Source organism: Elaeis guineensis, chromosome 7, assembly GCF_000442705.2.
Source record: "Elaeis guineensis isolate ETL-2024a chromosome 7, EG11, whole genome shotgun sequence".
In the NCBI taxonomy this organism is placed as follows: Eukaryota; Viridiplantae; Streptophyta; class Magnoliopsida; order Arecales; family Arecaceae; genus Elaeis; species Elaeis guineensis.
Window position 1 is genome coordinate 82697077 of NC_025999.2, and position 27707 is coordinate 82724783.

The 27707-nt window shown below is 35.8% G+C and overlaps 2 protein-coding genes across 6 annotated transcripts; one reads left to right on the forward strand and one right to left on the reverse strand.

The window, feature by feature from the left end:
- Positions 1-9878: 9878 nt before the first annotated feature.
- Positions 9879-20720, forward strand: LOC105048855 (meiosis-specific protein PAIR3). 5 transcript variants are annotated; one of them, XM_073261281.1, is made up of 11 exons: positions 9880-10111; positions 11905-11985; positions 12314-13831; positions 13931-14039; positions 16908-17057; positions 17143-17206; positions 17291-17443; positions 17540-17598; positions 19108-19242; positions 19982-20073; positions 20177-20372. In XM_073261281.1, the coding sequence occupies exons 2-11, from the start codon at positions 11953-11955 to the stop codon at positions 20249-20251; spliced, it is 2388 nt and encodes a 795-aa protein (XP_073117382.1). In that variant the 5' UTR covers positions 9880-10111; positions 11905-11952; the 3' UTR covers positions 20252-20372. The 5 variants fall into 5 exon arrangements, with proteins under 5 accessions (XP_073117385.1, XP_073117382.1, XP_073117384.1 ...); XM_073261283.1 differs by having other exon boundaries at positions 9882-10111; positions 17294-17443; XM_073261282.1 differs by lacking the exon at positions 20177-20372 and adding an exon at positions 20379-20720 and having other exon boundaries at positions 9883-10111.
- A 4077-nt stretch (positions 20721-24797) lies between these two features.
- Positions 24798-26107, reverse strand: LOC105048798 (zinc-finger homeodomain protein 9). The gene has a single exon (XM_010928246.4). The coding sequence runs from the start codon at positions 25872-25874 to the stop codon at positions 25047-25049; it is 828 nt and encodes a 275-aa protein (XP_010926548.1). The 5' UTR covers positions 25875-26107; the 3' UTR covers positions 24798-25046.
- Positions 26108-27707: the final 1600 nt, after the last annotated feature.

Genomic DNA, 27707 nt, shown 5'->3' on the forward strand with positions numbered 1-27707 from the left:
AGTCCAAGGCTCATTGCGTCCGGTTTCACCGTTCAAATGGATTCACCTGCAAATGCCAGTCCCTCAGGGGATGCATGATGATAAATTGAGATCACCATGACGACGATCACTGTTAAAGGGAGACAAGTTCACCATCAACGATGTACGACGCATGAAAAAGGCCACCAGGACTGACCGACCCAAGCTAAGGAAACTGCATCCATTCATTAGTTGTCTATTTCCTTACAATATTATGACCATGACTTCTAATTTGGATTCAAAGAAATGATATGCTTTCGTCAAAGCCGTCACAATTTTTTTTAAGAAGAGGAACTACCGCATCTCCTTCGTTATTTAATGCTTCATGTCTGCAAGATTTGGTGGCCGGATGAATCTAAGAAATTACCGTACCAATGGAATATATATGTTTCTCTTTGAGAAAATGATAGTCATAACCCATCAGGATTTCACCATAGCAATCTAATTAATTGCCAGGCTGAAAATTAAAGTCTTCTCCAAATTCTTGATGAGAGTTCTTAGTGATTTCATATGGAAGTTGTGGAGGTCTATACATGATATTTGATCTTTAATTGACAAGTGGAGGGTCGTCTTCTTTCTTGAATTCTGTCTCTATAGTAGTAAAAGTACTTCTCCACCCCAACTAGTACAGGTCCTGGTGAACATTTTGTACTTCATCTAGTTTTTACGTTTGTTATGGTTGCTTCGTAAAGGTTAGCTTCGTTTTCCCAAAAAATACAACAATTATATATATATATATATAAAAGTTGCTTCGGTTAGTTTAACAGCCATATATATTTGGATGCAATTTAATTCATTAGGACAGAATGCTCATTAGGCATGACAATTTTAACCGACCTATCCGATCCGATTTATACAACCTTAATACATATATTTTTTTTAAAATTATAATAATTTTATATTATTTATATGTATCCGATCTAACCTAATCAATCTCTTTTATATATCCGATTGATCCAATTCGCATCTCTACTTGATCCAACTCGACCTATATTCTTCTTGATTCGATCCGATCTGTATCTCTACTTGATTTCAGTTGATCCAATCCAAGACGGATACAGTATGGATATGAAATTTTTACTTATGAGGTGGGTACGGATATGAGCGACCCGACCCAATGTCCGATCTATTGCCAATTCTAATACTCATCTCTTCAGTATTATGGCAAACTATTGATTGTGAAAAATAAATATTGCAATCAGGAGGTATTGCTTTAGGATATGCTAATCAAACTCTATTTGGAAGTTTTATGCTTTGTTTTCCATCCGTTGGATTCCTATTTATCATAAATTACAATAATTGTTATAATAATGGTTTCAACCACCATTTATTATATCATTAAAGTTTAAAGAAATAAGATCAAACCTTTAAAAAACTAAAATATTAATTTAAACTATAAAATTTAGATAAATATAATATATAAAATGATCTAATAAAATATATGGAAAATAGAAAATAAAGAGTATAAATTATAGGTCATAACGATCAAAAAAAATTCCCAAACTATTCTTCAGAAAATTATAATGGTCATTACTAAAAACTAGTCATATTCCTTAGTTATGGATATATTTGTAAGATAATAGAAGATTTATTCTATTATAATATATAATTAGTTAAATTAAATATTGGATTTGAATTGATATTCTTTTTCCATTCATTCGTTCCTTCCATGTCCAAATAATGAAATGGGAATTGCGATTTAGATTCCCTTTCATTCTCATTCTATTTGAATTTCCATTTCGATTTTATTCATTCTTGAAAACCAAACTTTACTAAGGATATCTAATTGGTGGCAAAGAAATTCATGGAAATGGAGAAGAAAAGTAAACCTTTTCTTTGAACAAGGAAAACTTCTACTGCCCATCCATTTGGAACGTTTCCAAGTTTATCAATTTTCCATTGAAATAAATACGTAGAAAACTAGATGATCTGAAAAGTTAATTTCTCAAGTAATTATTTGCGTAGTCAAATATACCTAAGAGATTTTTGGATGGGGTTCCTTCATCCAACATCCAAATTGGGCAAGCAAGGTGGTTATCCCAACTCAAATTGCACCATTAATTTGCAGGATGTCCAACCGTCATATCTAATATATATACTAAAATGGAGGCTTTGCTTCAATAGAACTCTTCACTCTTTATATGCATAAATACTAAAGCTCTCTATGTGCCATACAAATCTAAAAGGGTGGCTAGATATATCTTCATAGAAAAAGTATAGGTAGAAGCTTGAGAGATCCTTTCAGTACTGGAGGGTCAATCTGCCGGTGGGATAAAAGACTCTGAAACTGGGGATTATGTTTGCTACACAAACTCACTATTCCAATAGATCAGAAGCGAATCTAGCAAGCTAGCACACACTTTATGTGTGAGCTTACGAGGACACTCACTTTTGTATTGATTCCAGTGGTTTAGTACTAGAGAAAATCCATTATCCTAGATGTGGGCCATAGCTATCAGACACTGCACAACTTCATTTGTGGGGCATGAAATGAAGAAAAAATTTATTGCCTTTGGATTACCTCTTGGTGGTCCATGGTCCAGTAACTATGGCCTCGTGAGCAAGTGTCACAGTAACATCGTTGGTCTTAATAGCCTGGCTGAAAGCTTCAACAAGAGTTGTCCTATCTAGGTAAAAGGATATCTCCACCGTCTCTAGGGTGAAAGGCAAGAAGGCTTTGTAGCGAGGCCTAGGGTTGGGGTTTGATGAAGATGCCATAGGGAATATCTCATAGTAGAGACACAGAGGGAGGGGCTATTGTTTGAGTAGAAATAGGATTTAGGATTTGGGGTGTTTTGTTTGGCTTTGATAGGCAGTATATGGAGCATTTTGGATGGATGGTGAAGAGGTGAAAGTTTAGGCTACATACATTTTTTGAAAGAATGCCCAAAGTGAAGACAATGAAAGCATTTGATGGGGTTTCAATAAGAGTTTTTTAGGTGGTTTGGTTCTCTACAATGGAAACATGGACCGGGTTTAAAAAGGTGTGGAGTAGGTTGAGGTACGTGCGATGCATGAGGTAGGAGAGGGGAGATGGTCGAAGGGGGAGTCTTATCAGGAGCCATCCTTCCAGTAAGGTGCAAGATACCTATGATGGACTTGCCTGCAAAGTTTGTTGGTGGTGTTGATATATTAATAAATTTTTAATTCAAAATTTAAGATTTTAAAATCCCATAAATATAAAAAATCTTTTTTGATTTAGACTTCTAAGTAACTTAGTTTTCTAAATAGATAAGACTTAGTATTCTATTTTTGTTTCTCTCTCATCTCTTAAAATTCTATGAAATTCTATGGATACATCTCTATATTATTTGTTATGAGATACCTTAAAAAATTACTCTCTCTGCACAAGACATCTCAAGCAGATGTATTGTAAACAGACTCTCCAAGAGACTTCCATAAACGAAAAGATACATTCTAATGAAAAGATGCATCAAATCTGATGGTAATTCTAAGGGATACAATTCTTGATAAATAGATGGATCATGTGAAGGGATGAATCTTATAATGAAATGATGCCTAAGTATTCAATCGTACTCATCCTTTTGCATCTATAAATAGAAAAGAAATTGTACTTCTCATCCATCAAAACAACATCCCCTTTTATCTGAATAACATTAGATTAGAGGAGACAATTGAGAACACTAATTGAGTGAACTTGAGTGCACCTATTAAGTACTTGAGAAAAAAATTGTATCCACATAAAAAAGGATTGAGAGAGAAATTATTTTAATCAAGTTTGCATATTTTCAATGCATCTGAATTTGGCTAGTTCAATTTGACCCTAATTCTCCTTCAATAGAGTGCACTTCAAAGAGAACATGAAGCAATTTATTGTATTTTGGAAATAGACCACCGTCAACTATTTGCACTTGGCAGGATGAATTCTACTCTAAAGGAAGCACTTTCCAAAGCATGCCTCGAACTAATAATATCAAATCTTAATTTATATATTTATTATGTGTAGAAAGCTATCAATTAATATAAAACATAAAATTATAATACTAAATAAAAAAGGTTTGATGTTATAATCATGGGAAAGTCTATCTTTTTGAAATTACCCCGAACGTGAGAACAAGTCCAACCGGACCCGGTTCAATGTGAAGTCGGCAAGCCTTGCCGACTTCATCGCAAACTTCCAAAAAAAAAAAAAATCAAAAGAGGAGAACCTAATTCTCTACTCGATCCTTAGCCATAGGAGAAGATAAGGTGATGAGAACGGCTGAAAGGGTGTCATACATCGGTGGAGAAGTGGCTGAAGGCCATTTCGATGGAATATGCCGGTGAAGTCCGACTTTATCCGGAGATCATAGAGCTTATCCCCTTCCATCTTCTTCTTCTTAAATAGCTCCTTCCTTGATTGATTTTCAGCACTGAAGCCTTTCCCTTGCCTCCCTCCTCCTTCCTTATCTCCACAGCCACCGTGCCCTTGCTGAGTATCGCCATCCTCCTAAGATTGATTTTTCCTCCTCAAACCATCATTGCATTTTTTTTTCTTTTTTTTTTTATCAACATCCACTGAGATCCATCCCGTCGGCTTGCAACTCGTCATCGGCGCCACTACGCCATCGCTATCGTTGACCTCATCCCCTCCTCCCCTATGCCCTTCTCCAAGTGAAACCCCCATTCGGTTTGGAAAGAAAGAATGAAAGAATGGAAGAAAATAAAGAGAGAGAGAGAGAGAAGAAAAAAAGAGAAAGGAGAAGCATTTTTTTTTTTTTTTTTTTTAAAATGAGAAGGCAAAGGAAGAAGACCACCCCCCCACCCCCAAGTGAAAAGGAAAGAAAAAGAAAAAAAAAAAAAAAAAAAAAAAAAAAAAAAAAAAAAAAAAAGAAAAAAAAAAGAAAAAGTCCGAGGAGAAAAAGAGAGATCAAAGGGAAAGTCTATCTTTTTGAAATTGCCCCTTGATCGGATCCCAACTTGATCGGATCCAGATCAATCCGAGATGGTTAGATTCATCTTGTGATTTGATCTAAATCACAATCTAGACTGAGCATCTCTCTCCTTTCCAAATCTGATTGAGAATTTTGATCTTGATCAGAAGAAGCACATATATGAGGATTAGACCACGTGCCGAAAATTATGATTTTTAGATTCGATTGATGCTAAGTTCTCTTTTATCTCTAATTTATTTTTGTATGTATTCACATCTTGCAAAATAGATTTTATAAAAAAATATTTAAAAATTATTGAAGTTTGAAAGTATATATTTATGTATGAAAATAATTTAAAATATTGGATAAAGCATGATGTCACCTCTACATGATGCAAAATTTGAAAAGAGATGATTTCTTTATTTTAATATTGCATGATTTGTGAAAAAAAAATTATTCATGTTCACCTTGCATGAATTTTTGAATAAAAAATTATTTTATTACTCTTTTGGAGGATATAAAAATTTAGGTTGATACTATAAGTATGATTGTTTATGAGAAATTAGTTATGATGAAATCATGAGAAAAACTCTTTAGTTAGACTATGATCTGGATCTAGCCAATAAGATTGATCGTTGGCCATATGTCAGAAATATGTTTCTTCTGGATCTAACCAGTCGAGATTGATCGCTGGCATATATTGATGCGTTCGCGTGTTTGTTTTCAGAATTAATCTCTTTGTCTTGTCACGGGGTTAATCATGATCGTATGAATCAGAGCTAATTTTCTTCTGAGCCTAGTCAGTAAGGCTGATCACTTGTATACATCGATGGATCGGATATTTTATATTCAGAGGTTGTCTCTTCTGCACCTTGTTACGGGGCTGATCGTAACCATAGTCAACGAAGACTGAAAAAGATTTTTTTTTATAAATCTTACTGTTATATATGGTATATTTTGAAAATTAAAATTATATTGGTTCATGCATTTATTATTATAATATTTAAAAAAATTAATTATGCTTAATCTTTCAGAGATATTGGTAACTTACTGAGCCCGTAAAGTTCACCTTCTTTTTTTATTTTTATTCAGATCTAGAAGATACTGTGGGGCTTGGACCAATCAGTAAGGAGCATAGGATTGTATATTGATAAAAATCAGACCTTGTATATTCTTTAGGGCATATCCTAAGGAGTGCGTGGTTATCACATACCCGATCCAGATGTTGGATTTGGGGCATGATAGTTGTAGCAAGATTTAATAGAATACTAGTTATCCTAATGCATGGTACTGGAAAGCACTTGGTAGAGTACTTAGATATTTAAAAGGCACTATGTTTTGTGGCATTCATTATATTGGTTATTCTGCTGTATTAGAAGGATGTAGTGATTGATGCTAATTAGATTGCCGATTTAGAAGACTCAAAGTCCACTTTTGGATATATATTTACACTCGATGAAGTTGCTATTGCTTGAAAATTAGCCAAGCAAACTTGTATATCAAGATATTCTATGAAAGCTGAGATGATTGTACTCTTGCTAGTACTGGACAACATGTAGAATGGCATAAAAGTCTATAAACAAATATTTCGTTTATAGATAAGCCAATTCATGCTTTGTCTATACATTGTAACAATCAAGTGGCTAAAGCTAAAAGCTAAGTAAAAATACTCCAATGAACTTAAAAGATATATATGCTTGAGACTAAAGATATTAAGGTACCTTCAAAAATATGGAGGAATAGCATTGGAGTATATAAGGACCACTAAGAATATAACAGATATACTAACCAAGGGACCTGCAAGAAGGCAAGTTATAGAATTAATAAAGGAAATAGGATTGAAGCTCATTAATTGATTATCAAATAATGGCAACCCAATCCTACTGATTGGAGATCCCAAGAAGAAGGTTCAATGGGTACTAATAAGTTATTTTAAGATGATAGGAGAATTACGAATAAAAAATTGGAGATGATTACTTCATAGTCCCATTCTGATAAAAATACTTTTTAATACAATAGCAAAAGGATAGTTATCCTTAGTGAATCCATAGCTAATTATGCTGGGTGTTTCCGTTGCACACCCTTGAAGGACTCATCTATGTGAGTGTTGTTGTGGGGCTGCAACCTATGGGATTGGGCTATCTCTAGAGCACTCATGAAACCAAGATACCAGTGTAAGAATGAAAAGTGCTAATCCAATTGAATGTGAAAATAGTCAGTACCATGTATATAGCATATGAAATTTATGTCAAAGAGCCTAGTTTAAAACTTTGTTCACTACAGTCTCTATAAATAAAATATGTCAATACTAAGTAAAGATTCAAATCCGCAAGGTACTTTTATCTATTTTATAGTATTCTTAATTCAGATACATTTTGTATGTATTATATGATTTTTAAAATTTTGAATTATAGGGAATTATTGATCTATTAATAAATTTTTAATTTAAAATTTGAGATTTTGAGAATCCTATAAATATAAATAATCTTCTTTAATTTAGACTCCCAAATAACTTGATTTTCTAAAAAGATAAGATTTAGTATTTTATCTTTATTTTTTTCTTTTCTTTTAAAATTTATGGAATTCTATGGATACATCTCTTAATTGTTTGTTACGAGATATCTTAAAGAAATCACTTTCTCTCTTCACAAGAGATCCTGACCAGATGCATCATAAACGGACTCTTCGAGAGACTTTCATAAATGAAGAGATGTATTTTAACGAAAAGATATATCCAATTTGATGATGATTCCAAGGGATACAACTTTTGATGAACAAATAGATTACGTAAAGGGATGTATCCAATAAAAAGATGCTTAAGCATCCAATCATACTCACCCTTTCACATCTATAAATGAAAAAAAAATTGTACTTCTCATCCATCAGAATAGCATTTCCTTCCATCCGAATAATATCAAATTAGAGGAGAGAATTGAAAGAACTGATTGAGTAAATTCAAGTGTATCCATTAAGCACTTGAGAAAAGGATCATGTCCACATAAAAGAGGATTAGGGAAAAAATTGCTTCAATCAAGTTTTTTGATTTTCAATGTATTTGGATTTGGCTAGTTTGGGTTCGACCTTAATTCTCCTTCAATATTAGATTATACTTTAAGGAGAGCATAAAGCAATTTAGACCACCATCAACTGTTTGTATATAGATAGAGCGAATTCTATTCTAAAAGAAGTACTTTTCAAAGCATGCCTCGAATTGGATAACATCAAACTTTAATTTATATATTTATTGCATATAGAAAATTATTAATTAAGTATTAAACATAAAATTATAACACTAAATAAGAAATATTTTTCCAACAAGTGGGGCTTTGAGGACCTCACCATATGTGGCAGAGTTATGCATGTTCTCAAAGAAAGGGAAAGCAGAAGCCAAATGTACAAGACCATCATGTGGTTGAGGATAATGAGGTCTCTTGGAGGTGGCGGGAATCCATTCTCTATTAGGGGATCACGAGATATCTTTAGGAATCAAGCATCTTGATGGTGGAGTGATCGAGGGTGAGGACTTGGTTATCTCTTAAAAGCTATAACTCTTAGAGTAACATGTTGGTGTTTATATATATATAGAGAATGGATCGTGAGATATCTTTAGGAATCAAGCATCTTGATGGTGGAGAGATCGAGGGTGAGGACTTGGTTATCTCTCAAAAGCTATAACTCTTGGAGTAACATGTTGGTGTTTATATATATATATATATATATATGTGTGTGTGTGTGTGTGTGTATGTCTGTATGTATGTATGTATGTGTATATTTCAGAAATTGTAAATTGTTATCTCTTCATGTATATGTATGTTATCTCTTCATGTATGAAAGGTATAGCCTTTATGTCTTGTTATTCAGTTTCTAGGAGCACTAACTAAAGGAAGGCTAAAAATGGACTGAGCCACATCTTTATTCAAGTTTGGCCCAAAAAAATTTTAGGCTTCAGTCAAGCTTAGATCTGAAAATTTTAAACTCAAGACCAAGCCTGACCCCAATCTGATTGGACCAGCTTGAAATTATGGAATGAACTATGGTTCATCGAATCACAAATTACGTTCTCATTGATAATTTAGAATTCTAATTATTTTAACATATCTTGAATGGATCTAACTGTTATGCCTACGGAGATTCATAGAAGCTCGAACATGCCAATATTCAATAGTCCTGAGCCCCAAGGTATAAGGAATAATGACAAAGGATTTGAGACTTTTCAGGCTTGAATTTGAGTGAAAGACTTGTTTAGGCTCAGACTTAAGCTGAGCCATTGACATACTCAAGTTCGATTTAAAAAATAAATAAGCTTTATATTTAAGCTCATATTTTGACTTCAAATCGGACCAGCCTGCTAGGCCTCTGTTGGCCTGATCTTATTTTTAGCACTAAATTCAAGCAATGCTAGATATACAAGTCCCTTTTGTTTTTCTAAGTAAAAATATGCCATGAGTGTAAATTAAATCTTTCTTCCTCTTATGTTTACAATGACAAATATACTCGTCCATATCAATTTTGCGACATTCAAAAAAAATATAATTTAAATAAATTAATAATTAATATTATAATTATCTATATAATATTTTTTTAAATAAATGATTTAATTATTGATTGATCCGAAATGACACGAGATAGTCGAAGATCCATCCACTCTCTTTTATACCTAGACATTCCTTTGTCTGTTTGCCATGATGTTTGTTCCGCATATGTTCTGAAAGACGAACAGAATGGCAAACTAGATAGTTTCTTACGTCACTATTCTGAAGATTAGATCTAGTGACAGCATAAGATGTATCATAGGCTTCATAAGATTTTTATTTTTTAATTTTATAGGTTGTAATCGTATTAGAGTCATACGATAAATTTTTGTATCAAAAAAAAAAAATAAATAAAAAACAAGTGGCCCAGTTCACATCTACTAAAATTTAGAGCCAGCAGGAATGTTTATCGAGATCATCTGCACTGCCCATCGCACGCCACGGCATCGTTCATCTCACACATATTGTTCTACGGCGGGTCCCACAAGAACGGCCATCCACAAAACTATCCAAGCATGCGACGGGCTGGACACACGTACGAGTAACTACCTGAGGGCCCGCGTACTCCTTTTTTCAGTTCTCTATTCTTGGAGGGAAAATCCTCCTGCTCCCAAAATTCGAAGCTGCTTGTAGCGCGAGAGGGAGGAGATCGGCGTCATCTAGGGTTTCCAAACGATGAGGGCGCAGGTGAGCTCTCCTTTATCCTTTTTTTTTTTTCCTTCTTCGATTGGTACTTTAGATTTCTCATCAGATCTAGCCACTGCTTTCGTTTCTTTTCGAATTCTCTCGGATCATCGAGCTTAGTTTCTTCTAATTGGATCTCTTCCCTCTTCTCTCACTTTTTTTTTGTTACAAATTTCGTGCATTATTTATTTCTGGATCTTGTTTTTCTTAAGTTCTCACAGATCTGAACGAGTTGCTAGGGTTTGTGTCGCCTTAGGTGTCGTATTCCATCAATTCTGCTGTCGTCTTCTGTAATTGGTGATCGAGTTTATTGTGTGTTTATAGTATCCATGAGGCTTAGATTTGTTATTTTCTTGGATCAGGGATTTGACGGTCGGTTTACTTATTTTTGCTATGGTAAGGAACTTAGTGTTTGGATCAAGTAGTTGATAATTTGCTGAAGTGACATTTAAGCTATTACTTGGCATACTTGCTGGCCTGCGTGAGTTTGACAATTTAGAACCTAACTGTTAGGGTCCTCTGAACCTGGAGGCTGTTTTAATCTTGCCATTGTTGGAATCCTGAGTTGAGCGCCTCCTTTTTTTTGACTTGGGAGTTTTTGTCTCCGAAGTCCTCTTACAATCATACAGAATGCTTCTTGTTTTTTGAAAAATCCTTGTCATAATTAGAAGTCACTTGTTAATGACTATATTGACATGGATTTTGAGTTTTTATTTATTCTAATTAACTGATCGACCAGTTTGGTTGTTTTGAACTTTCATACGGTTCTTCTGTGTTTATGAAAATGTAGAAAAAAATGAACTTTTGTTCTCTCAATAACATGTCATGCTTCATGGTTAGATGTGTGACATATGCCTTTTGTTTCCTTGTTTTTTCATTTAGCCAAGTTGATTGCATACTAGGAGAGTGGAATCTAAATATGCGATTAGTAAAGGATGGTTGATGCCAATTTCATCATTTTGTATATCTGGCCCGATGCTACATGTAGAAATACTTCTCTTTTCCACTTGATATCAGCTTATTGTATATCTGTATAACTCATGAATCTTCACATTGTTCTTGGTTAACCCATATCATGCATGTTGTTTATCATAAAAACATGTAATATAATGCACGTTGTTCATCATATAAACATGTAAAATAAACATGTAATATAAACATGTTGTTCATAAAAACATGTAACTAGCAAGGAGTGAGGGAAAAACAGTCTTAACTGCAGGCAAACTCCTGACTGCTCTCAAGAGCCAATTGGTACTAACTCGTTGAAGTCCTGTCAGAAAATAATAAATACTAGCTAGATATATAATTAAAAAAAAAGAAGAGAGAAAACCTTCACAGATAACGATGGAGTAAGATTCAAAGGTAACAGGTTGTAGTTGAAAGTAAAGAATGCATCTAGTAGCAAAAGATCATGGTGTTAAATCTCCAGATGTTGGTGTTCTGTGCTTTTTATCCAGAATGCAATTAGCATTGTTTATGGTCGTGAGGATAAACTGTATGTATATTGAATAAGCGAGGAATCCATGATGAATTAAACCTGGGCTCATGCTATATTCACAAAAGTTGATTGCAAACATAGAAATCAAGAAAAAAGAGTGTGCGAAAGGTCACTTCAGACTTTTTTGGCTGATATCTTATTGTTCAGATTTTCTTTCTTTGCAATTGGGCATAGTTTTCATGCTTGAGATGAGTTAAGCTTAATTTGTAATGGTCACACTTACATCTTTATATAGCTTGTGAGTTCTCATTCCTTCGTTCTTTCTTCTTTCCTCTTGGGATTTTTTTCCTGTTGCCAGGTTCTTCTGTATTTTTAATTGGCCCTCATTAACTCATTCAAAGCTGCAATGGTGGAGATTGGGTCACTAAAAATGCAACATGTAAGTGGTTCTTGAAGTAATCTCAAAGATTTGATATTGTATTTGAACTGCTGTGATGTAAACGTAATGGGGAATAGGTAGTCCATTTATCCTTATCTATGTCTTTATATTGTTGGTTTGTATTAGTTTGTCAACTAGGACTTGACATGTTACTGTTTAAATTCTTGAGTTTGACATGTTATTATTTTAATTCTTGAGATTCTTTTTGTTGCTTCAATGTTCATATATTGGATTAAGTTGTGATTCTAGTTAGTCATTTTGTCCCTTTTATTCACATACAGGGTCATGTATTTATGTTGAGCATTTAAATTCTGAACTAAAATAACAGGCTGGATCAAGTGAATGTCAGAGTTTGGGCAGTTCTCTGTGTCCATCTGGTCGATTTCCAAAGGTGTCTATTGGTATCACAGTTGAGAGATGCCCAAAAATGGGATATGGATCAACAAAAGATGGTGCTGCATTGCCTACTTGGGAGAGAGTGTCCTCATCCCAGGGAAAGGTTTTAGAAGAAAACAGAGGACCTGGAATTGTAGAAGCCTCTGAAGGAAGACTGGCCGCTAAAGATCAGAAGGCTTCTCCAGGTTTAGTTTGTCATGAAACACCAACTACAGAGGCAGTGCAGATCTTTGCAAATAGGGCTTCAATGCTACAGTCAGAGGATTGTTTTCACAAAAAAATTGATACTGTTGCTCCCAGAAAAAGGAGAGAGAAAGATGGAAATAGTGAAAGGGTGGAAGAAGTTTTGGTTGCTGCTACGGAGGAAATGCATGCGCTAGATGAAGATATAGGTGGAGAACATCCTAAGGGAATGAACAAGAACAATAATGAAGCTCTAAGAATGAAGCTGTGGGCCATACTTGGTAGTGCTTCACAGAACAAGCAAAATATGATCTCACCAGATGTTGAAGACACAATATTGCATATAAATCATGAAAGGGAACCCCAAATGGACAAAGTAGCAAAGCCCAAGCAGAACTCAGATACGATTGAGACAGACTCTGAAAGCCCAAAACAAACCATAAGAAGACCTGTTACTCGCTCCTTAGCACGGAGGAAAGCTCCACCAACTACAGCACGCAAGTTGGAAGGTCAGGCTGGCTCTAGAAAGAGGCCTTTGTCCTCCTCCATCTCAGGTTCTAAACTGAAACTTGATGGGAAGAACATCTTTTCTTTTGAGGAAGGTGAAGGGAAACAACGAAGCTTAGAACAGACTATCAGGTTTAAAGGGAAGAGAAGTGAGCAGAACAAGGCTAGAATTGAACCTCGGAGGATTTATTTTCCTAGAAAACAGGCTTCACACAACAGCAAGCAGACTAATGGTAAAGAACAAACATTGCCATCACCTGATAAATCATCACCACAGAGCAAGAAAACAGCACATTCTTCTCCGCCATGTCAGGGTCAGAAAGACATTTTGGAAACAAAAACTGAAGTTCAAGATGTTAATTATCATTCACATACAGCAGTACACAAACATTTTGCCCGTTCATCACTACCATGTGATGCAGAAACTCATGAATATAATTGTAACTCATTCGTGAAAAGGAAAACACATTCATGGGAGCATACAAACAGTTCACAAGTGCCCAATGATGCTTACCTGCACAAGCGGGTCAGAAGTCCAGCAGCAAGGAATTGTAATCCCTTGTATAACTCTCAGAATGCAACTGGAGCTATGAATGCAAGTACAGCTACACCTTCACCAAGAAGTAAACTACCAAATGAGTCTTTCTGGAGTCCTATACCGGTTAAGAAAAGAATGTTGACAAGAAAAATTTATAGCTCAATAAGTCTGGGCAACTCGAGAGGAAAATCTAATGGTTCAGATGCGGAAACAGAAACATCTGTATCCTTTATATTGCTATCTTTCCAAGTACCATGTTTGGATAACTTGAATTAGTCCTTCCATTCTTCCTTTGAGTTTGCCTTAATGTGCATTCATCAGTCAGGAACGCATGTTGTGGGAAAAATAGAAATTGAGAAGCAACCATCTCTATCACCAATCAAAGACCAGGACATTAAGGGCTTTGAGGCAAACAGTATTTTTACAAAAGGTTAATAAATTTTCATATGATCGCATATATAAGTAAGTCATTTAGTATTATTTATCCCAATTGTGCTTCGATTTCTGCCTTTTGTTGTCTGCTTTTGTAAACATACCTGGGTGGTGAAGACAGTCAACACTAATCACTTACTGATCACCTGTTAGCATATGACCAGCTGACAGTTGACGTTCCTTAGCTCATTCTATTATCCAACGTGGATAGAATAATGGCTCCCATGCATCACAGTTCTGCATACTCTATTCTGGTCCAAAGAATGTTACGTTAGACATTATTTACTGCATGGATTCATGTGCGTAAACTGGTCTATTACTTTCTGTCCTACAATGCCAAATCACATTTTTGAAACATAGGGATGTTGTGCGGATGGGTAGATTATGTTGTTTGCTGTAAGTAGTGGTGGCCAGAATCTTCTTCTTAGAATTTTCCTAGAATCTCAGACCACACCTGCTTCTCAAGCGCTTCCTTAGTAAAAGTGTTTCTCAATATCCACTTCCCCGCACCCATATCCACTCCTGCACCTACTCCCTATCTGGGCAACTAGGTCATATACTGCAAGCCGTAATTTTGGGCCTTTGGTAAGTCATGGATTGTGGTCCTAGAAAAAAAGACTGATACTATTCGATCATGTAACTGGAAGAAGTTATTTCTAGTGCGCAATGGTCAAGATGGGGCTGTTTATTATTTTATACCTGAATATCATGATTGGTGACAAGCCAATTATATTATCACCTTACAGAATGTATGAGGCTAAGGTTGCATGACTACATAATTTGTACTTTGCTGTCAACTATTAAAGTGAAAAGAACTCTTATTTTCACATTTCATTATGTTAAGGGAAACATATTGTCCGGATGTTAAAATAAGTTACTGAAATAGAACCTTAAAATGAGAAATGACTTATCTATTTCATGTAAGAATAGAGCTAGGTACATATGGCTTCACTTATTGTGATCCTACATTTGGTTTCTGATGGGTCCCATTGATCATGTGCTGTATTCAAGAAGGATCTAATATCTGTGACTATTATCGCTACATGCTAAGCATCATGAATTTAATGTAATAGTTAATGAGATATCAACCTAGCCTTAGGTCAAAATATTTTGCCTATTTAGTTTCATTTTGGACACCCTGGGCAAAAGTTGCCCAAAACAGAGCAAAAAGGATGTAAGTTATTTTAAAGAAAGTGTCATCTGCATAGTTGCACATAAATATTTGTGTGCTTGTTAACTATGTCAAACCAGTATTTATGAATGTTACAAGTAAATTGTCAAGTTGACATTAACACCACTCATAGATATTGATTTTGTGAAAACCATGTGGTTTTGGATATTTTTGTTCAGTTTTATACAATAAACTCAATGATATACTACTTCTTTAGGTCTGTTAGTTAAATTTTTGTAGTCAAAAAAAAAAAAAGTTCAGTTTTGACAATTTTTTGATCTATTTTGTTCCAATGCCCTGGCATGACTTTACAGCAGATAAAAGCTGAATTATTTAATGTGAAAAGCAGTATTAGTATCAAGATATCAAATATGATATACACTACTATTGTATTAATAAATTAAGATCTCAGCTTCAGTTTTAGTTTCAACTAGGACAGATGAGTGTTGACTTTGACAGTTTTAATCGTCTTGGTAGCTTGGGTTCCATTTTCGGCCAAAAAAAAGATAAGATGTTCAATAATAGAAAGCATTAGGGGAAAATTAGAAAACAAAGAAAAATAAGACAAGAAAATTAAATAATTTTGACATTGTTTTAAAATTTATTCTATTGTTTATGATCTTCTGGTGTATGGTTTTAGTCGTTCCATGCTGAAACAGTCAATTATGACCTTTTTCTGAAAAGTTAATAATCATTCCAATATATGATTTATTCCCCCTCTTTCACTTCTTCTCACAGCTCCAACTGTTACATATTATGCTATTATTTGATGACAATCTGAAACATTAAAAATTTAATGTCTTGCGATTTGAACTAACAACCAAAACTGTGCCAAAAATATATACTGATTCGACTTTCTTTGGAACCCAATATTGTCATGCTTCAATATATTCTTGACTTGCAAAATTCATGTTAATTTGAGAAAATGTTTCTCAGAATCTAAAGAAATGTAGAAATGACAACTTGGTTGCATAGCTTGCTCATATGTATGATAATTTGACCTCAACCTAATTTTGCACAAAACTCTGAAGTGAGCTCTCGATTTAGATTGTCTGTTCCTGGTTGAAACCAAAATGTTCCAGTGCTAATTTTGCAGTTTTGGCCAAAATTTCAAGTTATGTTGTAACTAGCACGATCAGCATGCATCTGGCTGCTTTTGCTTTTTCGGTGGATAAAAATGACTTTTCACCTCTCAATTCTCCTACGTTTTCCCCTGTGGTAGTTAATCAGGTAGTATCATTTTATATAATAAATCTTGGGATTTATGGCAGTTTTGGCGGCTTTACTGTGGTTAGAGGGAAATTCAATATCTAAAACCTGTATCTAATTTACTATTTCTCGCATGAAAAAAGAGGTCAATCATTTCCTATACTAACTTCTTGTTGATTCTATAGCCTACTGATGTTCCAGTGTTTACGATCCAATATGTTTCTGAATCTCCATACTTGGTGCCTGCACTAGAATTTTGTCTAACAATAGCATGGAGTTTCTTCATTTTTATCAATATTGTCATTGTCCCTCGAAGTTGTTACATCTGAGTTTTGACCACAGGAATAATAACTATAGCCAAAAAGTTTAAGATAGTAATATGCATACTTCCATTAGTTTCTTTTTTTCTTTTGTTAAAATCAATGTATTATACTATTATCGTAAATCATGATTCATATTATGCATAATGCGCAATTCCATGTGCAGGTTGTAGACAGATTGAAAAATATTTTTCAGATGCTGGCAGCCCCAAGATGTCTCCACTCACCCTTAATCATAGGAAAAGAGTACACAGGCAAAAAGTTGAAAAATTGTGCAAATCCAACCTATCTTCACCATCTCCAATTGGCACTTGCGGTAACCGAGACAAACCTTTTCTCACCATCTTTTACATAATCTTTTAAAGCGCATATCAAATTTACTTGCAACTACCATGATTTAGGAACTGAAGAAACTACTGGCTCATATGAATCCTCAGAGCAATACCCAGAGGACAGCTTGGCCAGGTCTCTTTCTTCTTGATGTAAATACTCTATCTTATCCTCATACTTTTTGCTTATTTCATGTGGTGTGCCATTTGCATTATGTAGCAGAGCTGTTTGCCAACTGGCATTGGTTTTGGAAAGGTTCAAGCGCAAAGTAAAATCACAAACAGTCAATAAAAGCTCTGAGATACTCTCGGCTGCTGCAGAAAAAATATGCCTGCAGCTACAGGATGCTGAGTCTCATATACAGGCAGATTTGTAAGTTGGACATACCGAAAATGATAACAATTATCAACAATATTTCCTTCCTATATAACTTCGATTCAATAATGAAAACATTTTCTCTGCCTGTAGGGGGAAGTTCATCAGCACTGGCAATTCCAAGAGAAAGCATCTGGAATCTAAATTTCATGGTAAGAAACCTAACAAGAGTTTTTTTGGTCCAAAACAGGCCTTAATAATTCTTTATACTGTCAGCTTGATAGCGTCATTTAAAGAAGTTAAGACCTTAGACTCGAGGTCAGCAGCATGTTTTGGCACACATGCGCTATCCCATTGGACATATGCCAAGAAGGCAATATTGCCTTGCTCCTTATAGGCAACTTATACGAGGTGCATGCACATAAACCATCCAAAAAAGAAATATTATATATGATTGATGTAAATACTCAAATAAAGAGAATATACACAAGTGGGAAGCAAGTTATTTATCATCAGATAATATGCCACTGGCAATGTTCTTTAGTGATCGTCCTCCGTTTTCCTTAAAGTGGGTCATTGGCCAATAGTTTATTGCATTAAAGTGTAACAAATCCCTTAATATATTGTAATCAGAGCATATAGGAAGTCACATGGGAACAGAAGTTAGAGTGTTAGTGGATATGATGCAGCCGGGGTTCTGAGTTTTCATGCTTATATAAATGTCACAAGACATGACAGGCAAAAGTGTAGACATACCAAATCAGGACAGAGACGACATGAAGATAAAGTTCCAAAGATGCATCAAAGCAACAACAATCGTAAACATCAAATGCATAAAAAACTCACGAAACATCATGGATAATGAAGTTTGCCAAGAGAATGAAAGGTGGAGACATGGTTAAGGAGCCATCAGCTGAATTTTGAAAAGCTAGAAAATACAATAGAAAAAACTGATCGAGCATTGGGAGTTATACCTAATTTGATGACTTATCGCAGACTGCTCTTCCCATGTTCTATGACCCAAATTCACATGGTGAGTTCCATCAAGGACAAGGCCATACAACTGATCAGTACTCTTCTCTCATGCATGCAGTCCAAGATCTCATTGAACAAGGCCACGTAGTTGTTTCTTCATCCCCAGCAGGTCCAACAACATTTCCAAAACCCTCTTCTGCCACATTTGGTAAGTACACCAGTATGGATTAGTGCATCTGCGAATCTCATAGAGGATGCCCAGGGACAAGAAGACCTAGTACACCTTTCTCCAGCATCAGATGAGGTGAATATGATTTGTCTCTTAGTGCTGCTAGGCTCTACGAGACCTTGCCTCCGAGGTCCCATCAGAGTTATTTTCCAACTTCTACACCTATGATTATTCCCGGCTATCCATCCTTTGCCAATTCGGTGTCATATCTGTTGCTTCGTGATCCATCTCCCCAAAAAAATCCTTCATCTTTGCCTTTCTTTGGACCCCCTCATTGGTGTCCAAAGCAAGCAGCTCTACTGACTTAGGTCATTTTAGTCAACACTTAGCTAATTCTGGTTAAAACTAGCACAATTTCTGTATGCAGGGAGAAAACTAGCATCAATATGTTGATTGCAGATTTACTTTTGCTTCCACCTTTCATTCATCTTATTATGCTGTTTTTGCGACATCTTGTAACTTTCTTTCAGATTTTTCCCTATTGAAACTGGTTTAAGCTGAAATTGGTTGGATGCAGAGCAACAAGGAAAGCTGAAGTTTATACATGACAAATTTAAAGAGGAGATCAATCAGCACCTCCTGGACTGTGGGAACACCCTGGAAGAGTTTGAAGCACACCAAACAGAACTTAAGGGATGTGCAGACCGGCAGAGTAAGTGAGGCTGATACCTGGCTCAGATGTTATAACAAAATAAATGTAGGAAGCAAATAGGTGGTTACTTTTCGAAAGGAGAATTATCTGGAGTCTTCTTTCAACCTTTGATAGCCTGGATATCATGCATTATATCACGTCTTGGCATGTAATGCCTTAAATCAGTCTGGTGTTTGTGTTTAAACTTCCCTTTTTCTGGGTCTCCTTAGTAGTCCCGGAGACATCCTGTAAGTTTCCTGTTTAGAATGGTGACGGTCAACAAATTGACCACACAACAGTTTGTGGCTTGCCCAGCTCCAATGACCGAGTAGCCCTAGTAGTGCAGATGTCTGACTCATACATGTACAAATTGTGTGCTCATCTCTACATCAGCATCCTTAGAAACATATGCAATTAAACATTGGACATCTTATGCTTCATATACTTTATATTCTTAGGTTCCCTACACTGTCCTTGTTTTTATTCATTATTTTGTTGAAACTGGGGGTGGGCTCTGCCAAATTATTTTCTTCATTTTCTTTCAATTTTGAAAGCTGAAATGATGAATACTTACCAAACAACAGATCAGAGATTTTCCTAGGAACAGGAAAATTGAGACCTTGCTGGTACCTTGCTCAATAAGCTGCCTCTCAGATAAATCATTAACTTGTGTATTCTGAAAATAGTTTGCAAGGCTTTTAGGTGTCATATAAAAATCTCTCTCGCTCTCTCAACCTTGTTGGTTCTCCTATGTGAGCAGAGGCATTCCATAGGAAGCTTCTCCTGCAAGTTGAAGAAGCAATGGAGGCTCAGCTAAATGTTGCAGAAACAAGCATTGCCATGATTCATGAGGTGAGTTGCCTGTTAACAAGTAATTATTTAATGGATTCCAGTAGTATGATTGGCAGATGACATGAATATTTGGTTGTTGAATATTGTTACTATACCAAGACAGTCGGCTTGCTGCTGGTACCTTGGTTTTGAGACTATTGTTGATCAGGTACAAGTGCTTGTGGCTGCACAAACTTAATTAAGGGCATCAATCTATATACGCCCTGGACCATTATGGGGAGCAAGAAATTTAATCTTGCTTGTCATTTTTTGCCAACATAGGATTTATAGAATATGGATTGGCATTTTGCTCTCATTTGCTGCAGGAAGCAAGGAAAAAGATGAATGGTTTAAAGCAGGCACTGAAGGAGTTGCTGGCAGAGGGCACAATTTGTTGATCAGGTTTATCATATGAAGGATGATGACAGTAGCTGCAGGCAGGTTTCTGCTTGAATCACATAAGTCCATTAGTGTAAACATACAAACCCTTTGCAAATCCTCATTTTTGTTCCACACTTGGAAAAGAAAGGTGAAGAACAAGCTGACAACTGTTATTTTTGACTGTTAAAGTTACAACCATGCAAATTATCTCATTGCTTCAATGCTGTATATAGGACATGAGTGAAATGTCCTTATAGTCAATGTAAATCTCTATAATGATGATGAAATCGCCGAGAATTGATTTTTGTTTAACTGGATGAGATTCATTGAAATGTTTGATAAGGTTCGAGCAAGTTCATGTGCGTGCACCATAAACTTGTTTTGATGATGGGTGCAATGTATTGATTTTTCACTGCCTTCGAATTGTCCTTATCAAATTATGGATTTCGCTTCGTGCAGCAAAACTCTTTTGTATAATTTTTAAGTGGTCTTTCTGAACCCATTGCTTTCAGCACCTTGCAGATTGAGAGGTTAGCTGATTGTTGGGTATACAGAAAGTCTTGTATTCAAAAGCTAAAACTGCACCAAATTAAATGTGATCATTTGAAACCTATATGTTGAATGATAGTGCAAAGGCTGAAATGCTGCATTACGGTGGTATCTTGTCTAATCATGATTACAGCTGGTGCAGTGCAATTCTGATCACATCTCAACTAACTCAGTAAATGGATAGACAGAAGAAAGTAGTGCTCGATTAACCATCATCCTTTGATTTTACTTGCAAGTTTCTTGTTTGGTTCCCATTTGTACCATTTGACATTCCAGTTCAACTTTCAGACTCTTACAACAAGCCTTGGAACAATCTTGTTTGCGACCATGGTCATTCTCTTGATAGCCGAAAACAGCACTTGAGAAGTTGACTGCTGTAGCAGACTATTGAGGACACATCAACATTTTTTCAACAATTGCTAAGGATTCTTGAGTCCTATAAATCTTTCATTGGTCAAATGTCCCTACAAGCTAATTAATTTGTGTTGATTGCAAATTAGGTGATTTGCGACTTTCATAGATACGTTTGCAATTATTAACAGTTTATTCAGTGAGTTCCTATGGGTGCAGAGCGGTGATGGTGTTTGTTGTTTGCTATGCGATGGCTATTGTTTGTTTGTGGCTCCTGTTTATCTCAAGCTCGGCATAAACAAGTATGCTAACATATACTACTTCAGTACAGTTTTATTTCTATTTTTGAATACTTGAATTCTTTTTAGATCTTTGCCCTTAGGTGAATTATCTTGAATCTTGGATCTGTAATATTATGTTTGAAAAGGATGCATGCTTGAGTTCTTGATTTGCCTAGATGTTTTGCTACAAAGAAGCAGTACCCATTGGCTTGCTCTTTTGACATGAATATGTGAAATTTGGTATGTAATATAAATACATACAAATTATGAGCCAAAAAAATGGGTATATACTAATTAATTGAGGAAATACTTTTGTCCACTCATGCATGGGGAACCTATGGTGGGGTTATACTCCCACCACGCCCTCTCTGTGTGTGTGTGTGTAGAGAGAGAGACCTGCAGTGTAACGACCTAGTTTTGGCGATTTTTCAGACGCATCATCCAAGAATTAAATTCCGAGCCTTAGGTTACGAAGCAGAGGGGCAGCCTATTGGAGCAATATGAGGTCATGACTCGAGTTAGTGGCTGTTAAAATTGCTAGATTTCACTTAATTGTAATTCCATTTGTACCTATCTTTCATGCAAGCCGATGGATTCAAGATTGATACAATCTCCATTGATGTCAACTAGGTTTAATAAGGTTACCAAGCTAACTGAAATATGCTTTTATTTGGCTCAGCTGGGAGTTAGGTTTTATTAAAATAATAAATGAACAAAGTTTGGCCTCAAACGTGGGGCTCCACTAGACCCTGCTTCAATCTACTCGGATCAAAATTCCCCCTATCAAGACTACTTCATATACCTTGAGTCCCAATCAGGTGGTCCGAATGGCTTGATCAAGCCGTTTCTCCTTGAATTGGTGCTTCCCGTTTCATTTGGATGTACCCTTTTTTCAAATAAACAACCTTCATATTGACACATAAACAAATAAAGGGAGAGATATGCATGAACTTTAATGGGACTATATTCATTGAACTTATCGCAAAAATTGCTGCTATGTAGCGTCACAGTCATCCGTGAGATACTCCTTTTTATTGGACAAACAACATCCATCACTTCTTTTTTTTTTTTTTGTTTTTTTTTTTGGGTAAACAACATCCATCAACTGTAGCCTTTGATGGTGCGCGTACTTGCAACCAATATTAGTATCGTGTATCTGGTAGAGACTCGAAATGATGTCTATGTTGCAAGAGCAATTACTCCCTGTATGTACTATATGACCGTCACAAATCACAATCATTTTTATGAGCCTCATTAAGCATACATCTTGATACATCATTATATAAAAGTGATTATGATTAGTGACGTATATGATTAGGAATAATTTTTTTATATTATAGGGTCAGGGAATGGAGAATTTATCGATTAGAACTGTTCATCAAATAAAACACTGCCATATCATTCGGTGTGAGATTAAAAAGAAAGGAAACGGCGCGTGCTGTCAAAAGGAAATCTAATCATTTCACCCATACTTTATCCCTTTCCCCGCATCCACAAATTTCCAAAAGCTTGCTTGAGGTTGACACTTAGATTCCAAGGATGTCATTTTTTAATTATATGAAGACTAATGCAACACGTACATGCATCCCCTTCCACTTCCTTTTCCTCCAAGAAAAGGATTAGATTAAAGAGATGGGCATGGGTTCGCACGTGATCCCGTCATCAGCCAACCCCCGCTCCAGAATCCCAGATGCTAACCTTGCAAAAAGACACCCCCAACTTAAATAAGGATAGACCAAAACGGAAATGAAGCCATAACCGCCACCGCCCCGGAGGCCATTAAAGGAAAGATACGACGTAGGTGTAACAAACCAGACGCTTTTATATTCCTGGTAGCTGACCTCTTCAAAAGAAAAATCTCCAAGCAATCCCTTGCTTGATCAAAGAAGATTAAGGAGAATCTCTCATTAAAAATTAAAGTAGTCCTATACCTAATAATCTCTATTATTAGAAAAGCAGGGATTCTACTTATCATACCATAGAGAGCTGCAAGCAGTCATATATGACATGCATGCATCGCACGGTCAATATCTATATATTATCATTTATCATGTGATGGATGGGGCACATGATGCATTGTAATATACTAAAAACATCTATTTGCGTAAATACTTTGGGAAGTGGGTGTATAATTGTTTATTACTAATAGACAAATGCGTATGGTGGGAGTATCAAGTAAAATGAGATCCGGTAATCACTCATCTATAAAAGATTAAAATGGTATATGGTTGAGGAAAGGGTGTTACAAAATTATTGTTTTAGATCCCCATGGACCCTACGAACCCAACACCAAAATCCAAAATCATCATCCAAATCATGTGCCAGCAATAAGATAAGAAAAGATGGAGGGAAAGAACCGAACAATGGACCCCTGAAAACCAGCAGATCCAGCCAGGCAAAGGAGTTTGTGCCAGACCACCACTGCCATCCAGTGGAAAAAAAAACAAAATAAATGACGACATGTTAAACATCATCATCTCAGGCAACTGGAGATTAGCACTTGAGAAGCAAAAATTCCAAGAATCGTTTTTTTTTTTTTTGGGGTAGAATTCCAAGTATCATTAGATCAATAATAGCAGCTGTTACTGGAGACAACACAGTTTTTCCACATAAAAAATGCACTAAAATACATGGCACTCCATCAATCCCAGTACCAAAACCAAGATACCATCCATTAAAATAATAAGGAAACAAATGAACAGAAGCTACCATGCATTAAAATAATAAGGAAACAAATGAACGGAAGCCTGCATGAAGGACACATGCTATGGTCAGCATTTGAAAACAGCCTAACAAATTCTCGCTCCCATCCACCCCACGCTGGCGGCAAATAAATGAAAATGAGATTAAAATGGGATCAACGAAATCCTGCTAATTCCAAATTTTCCGTTCACATTTCTAAATTTTTAAAAACAGAATTATCGCTTCCCACATAATTTATATGCTACGGTCTGCAGGAACCCACAGCAATATACAATTAAAAAAATAATAATAAATTCGCCAATACCATTCAAATTGCTATAAAGCTTAGTTTAATCAATGAAAAAAAAAAACAAAGGAACCTGATGAAAAATATCAGTATTAGATCTCATAATTGCTTAATTTCTGAACATGGTATGCTACCTACCAAGGGAGTTCCAATCCAAGAATTAAATCCACGAACAATAAAGAACACCAACCTCATATCAAATATCCATTTTATTAAAAAAAACAGAATACTCCATTTTATCTTTCCCCTCTGATTTGCTCTCTGGTTCCCCTCCTCTACTGTACTCCACCATCCATTTCCTCCCAATGGATCCAAAAACAAAACCTAATTAACATCATTCTTTTTTGGAACAAAAACATGACTCACAACATGAACGGCAAGAAGCACGTCAGCATAATTTCCCAACTCTCCTTAATTCTCCTCTACAAGACTACACATCTCGGTCAAGAGGAAGAAGGAGAACCATTGACCGCATAATTATTGTTCTCGCCCCTATTGTCGCCGCCGGCGGCTATGCCATTCCCCTCACCACGACCGGTGGCGGCGGTGGCGGCATCTCCGGCGGCGATCGTTCCTGTTCTCCTCGACGAGGGGCTGCCATGATAGGTGTGCTTGTTGTTATGCATCCACACCTTGAAGACCCCCCTTTCCACGCCGATCTGGCGGCAGAATTCCCGGACGACCACCTCGTCCTTCTTCGGCATCCTCCAACCCAGCCGCTCCGACATCTCCTGCATCCTCTCCTTCTGCTCCGCGCTAAACTTCGTCCGGAACCTCTTCCTCGGCGCTGCCGCCTCAAACCCTCCGGAAGACGCCGCTACGGGGGCGGCGATGGCTTGGGTGGACCCACCGCCACCGCCGCTCAGGGCGAGGAGCATGTGGGGAGCGGAGGAGTAAGGGGGCGGGGAGCTGGAGCTCCGGTGGTGGCGGTGGCCGCCGTCGTCGTCGTCCTCCGACGACTCGTGTTCGTCGCCGTCGGTCTCGTCGTGGCGGATGCGGGGGTCGGGGGGGAGGCGGCGGTGGAAGTTGCGGTGGCAGCCGCAGGCGTCGCAGGTGAGGGAGGTGGGGACGGCAGGGTCGGCGGAAGGGGAGGGCATGAACTCGCAGCAGCCGTCGAGGGCGTGGCCGCCGAGGGTGGCGGCGTGGTTGCGGAGGCACTCCCGGTACTGGTGGTTCTCGTCCTCCGGCGGTAGGTGTTTCTTTAGGGTGCCGTTGGGGAAGGAGGTGGGCTTGTGGGGACCAGGGTCGAAGCTTCTGGTGACGGAATCCATGGTTATTTTTAAGAGAGACCTGGAGGACTAGGAAAGGGTTTTCGGATGAGACTGGGTTAGGGGGGAAGGGCCGGAAGGTGGAGATAGAGCAAGGAGGAGAGAGAAGAAACAGTTGACAATGAGTGGCATTGATAAGAGAATATAATGTAAGGAGTTTAAAAAGAACGAGGATAAAAAAGCAAGGAGAGATATAGATGAGAGTGAGAGTCTTTGGTTCGCTTTGGTGATAGACTAACAGGCGGGGAGAGAGAGGGAGGCGGGGAGAGAGAGGGAGGGAGGTGCTGTCAAAAAAAAATAAAAATATTAAGGGGATTAAAAAGGACAGGGAGCGGAGGAAAAAGAGGCATATATGAGAGGTAAAAAAAAAAAAAATCATCAAAAAAAAATTATAAATATTAATTGTAATGATACCACATCAAATTTATAATAAATTAATCAAAAATTATAAATCAATAAAATAATATAAGTATCATCATAAAAATTGATGAAATATATAACAATTGATGAAATACAAACATTGCTTGTTACAAATTTGACATGATATTACTGTTATAATGAATATTTATTTATAAAAAAATATGTATTTAAGTTTGATTCGAATGAAAATTTAATATCATTATTTATTTATTTTAAATTTTATGGTGAGAATTTAAAGTGGCTACATTAAATACCTTTCTTCTTCAAGCAAAATCTATATTTTTTCTTTTATATTTGGTTAGATTTTTTTTTTTAAAAATTTGATTTGTTGGAAGGTAATCCGTTGGAAAAAAATATATATATATTTTTAGAGATTCATTTTTTTTAAATAAATAAACTGAAGATTAACAAAAGAAATCTTTTTTAGTTAAAAGATTTAAACCCTCTAACTCCCACAAAGTGCAATTCTTGGAATTTTGAAAGTATTAGATATTATATGCCAAAATTAGCATTTATGGGGGTCCATCTAAATCGACAATAAGAAAAGCCACTATTTAAAAAAAAAAAAAGTATTTTCTAGTTAGTGTGTCTTCTCTAACTGAGTCTTCTTTCTTATTTTCTTCTTAATTTTTCTTTCTAATTCCTATTTTACTATCTAACTCTTTATCTACCTAGAATTCCAATCAACAACAAAACTGCCTTAGTTTGTTTGTTTTCTAATCTAATGCATAATCATGTGCATCTAAACTAATATTTAGGCATGTACAATATACATTTGACAAAAATAATAATGGTCAAAGTAAGATAATAATTTAATCATAACATTTACTAATATTGAAATAATATTAAAGAAAATAAATAGAATAAAACTAAAAATTTATAATATAGTATAAAAATGAAATAAAATACTAGAAGAGTAAAAAATTGTTCATTTGTAAAATTTAAATAGAATATTTTAAAAATAAAATAAAAAATAAGTTTACCAAATTAATATAATACAAATGAAAAAATGTAAAATAAGTTATTACAATATAATATTATAAAGCAAAAAAAAATCCATAATGCATTATATATATAAAATCAATGCGAATAGAATTTGAAAATGAAATAAATAATAGGATAGCAAATATAGATAGAACAAAAATTATAGATCCTAAAAAACTTTAGAAATTACATAAATGGGCTAAAATATAAAATAATCTAAAAATAAAAGAGAATAAATTAAATATAGAATTTTTTGCTTAATTCTAGATAATTAAATTGATATATTTATAAGATAAATAATAAATTGAAAATAAATATTAAAAAGGTGATATGAGTATAAAATAAATCAAAAAAATGAAAGTCTTAGAGAAAAAATAAAATGAAATTTTATAGCGATGAAAAGAATATAAAATAATCTGAAAAATAACAAAT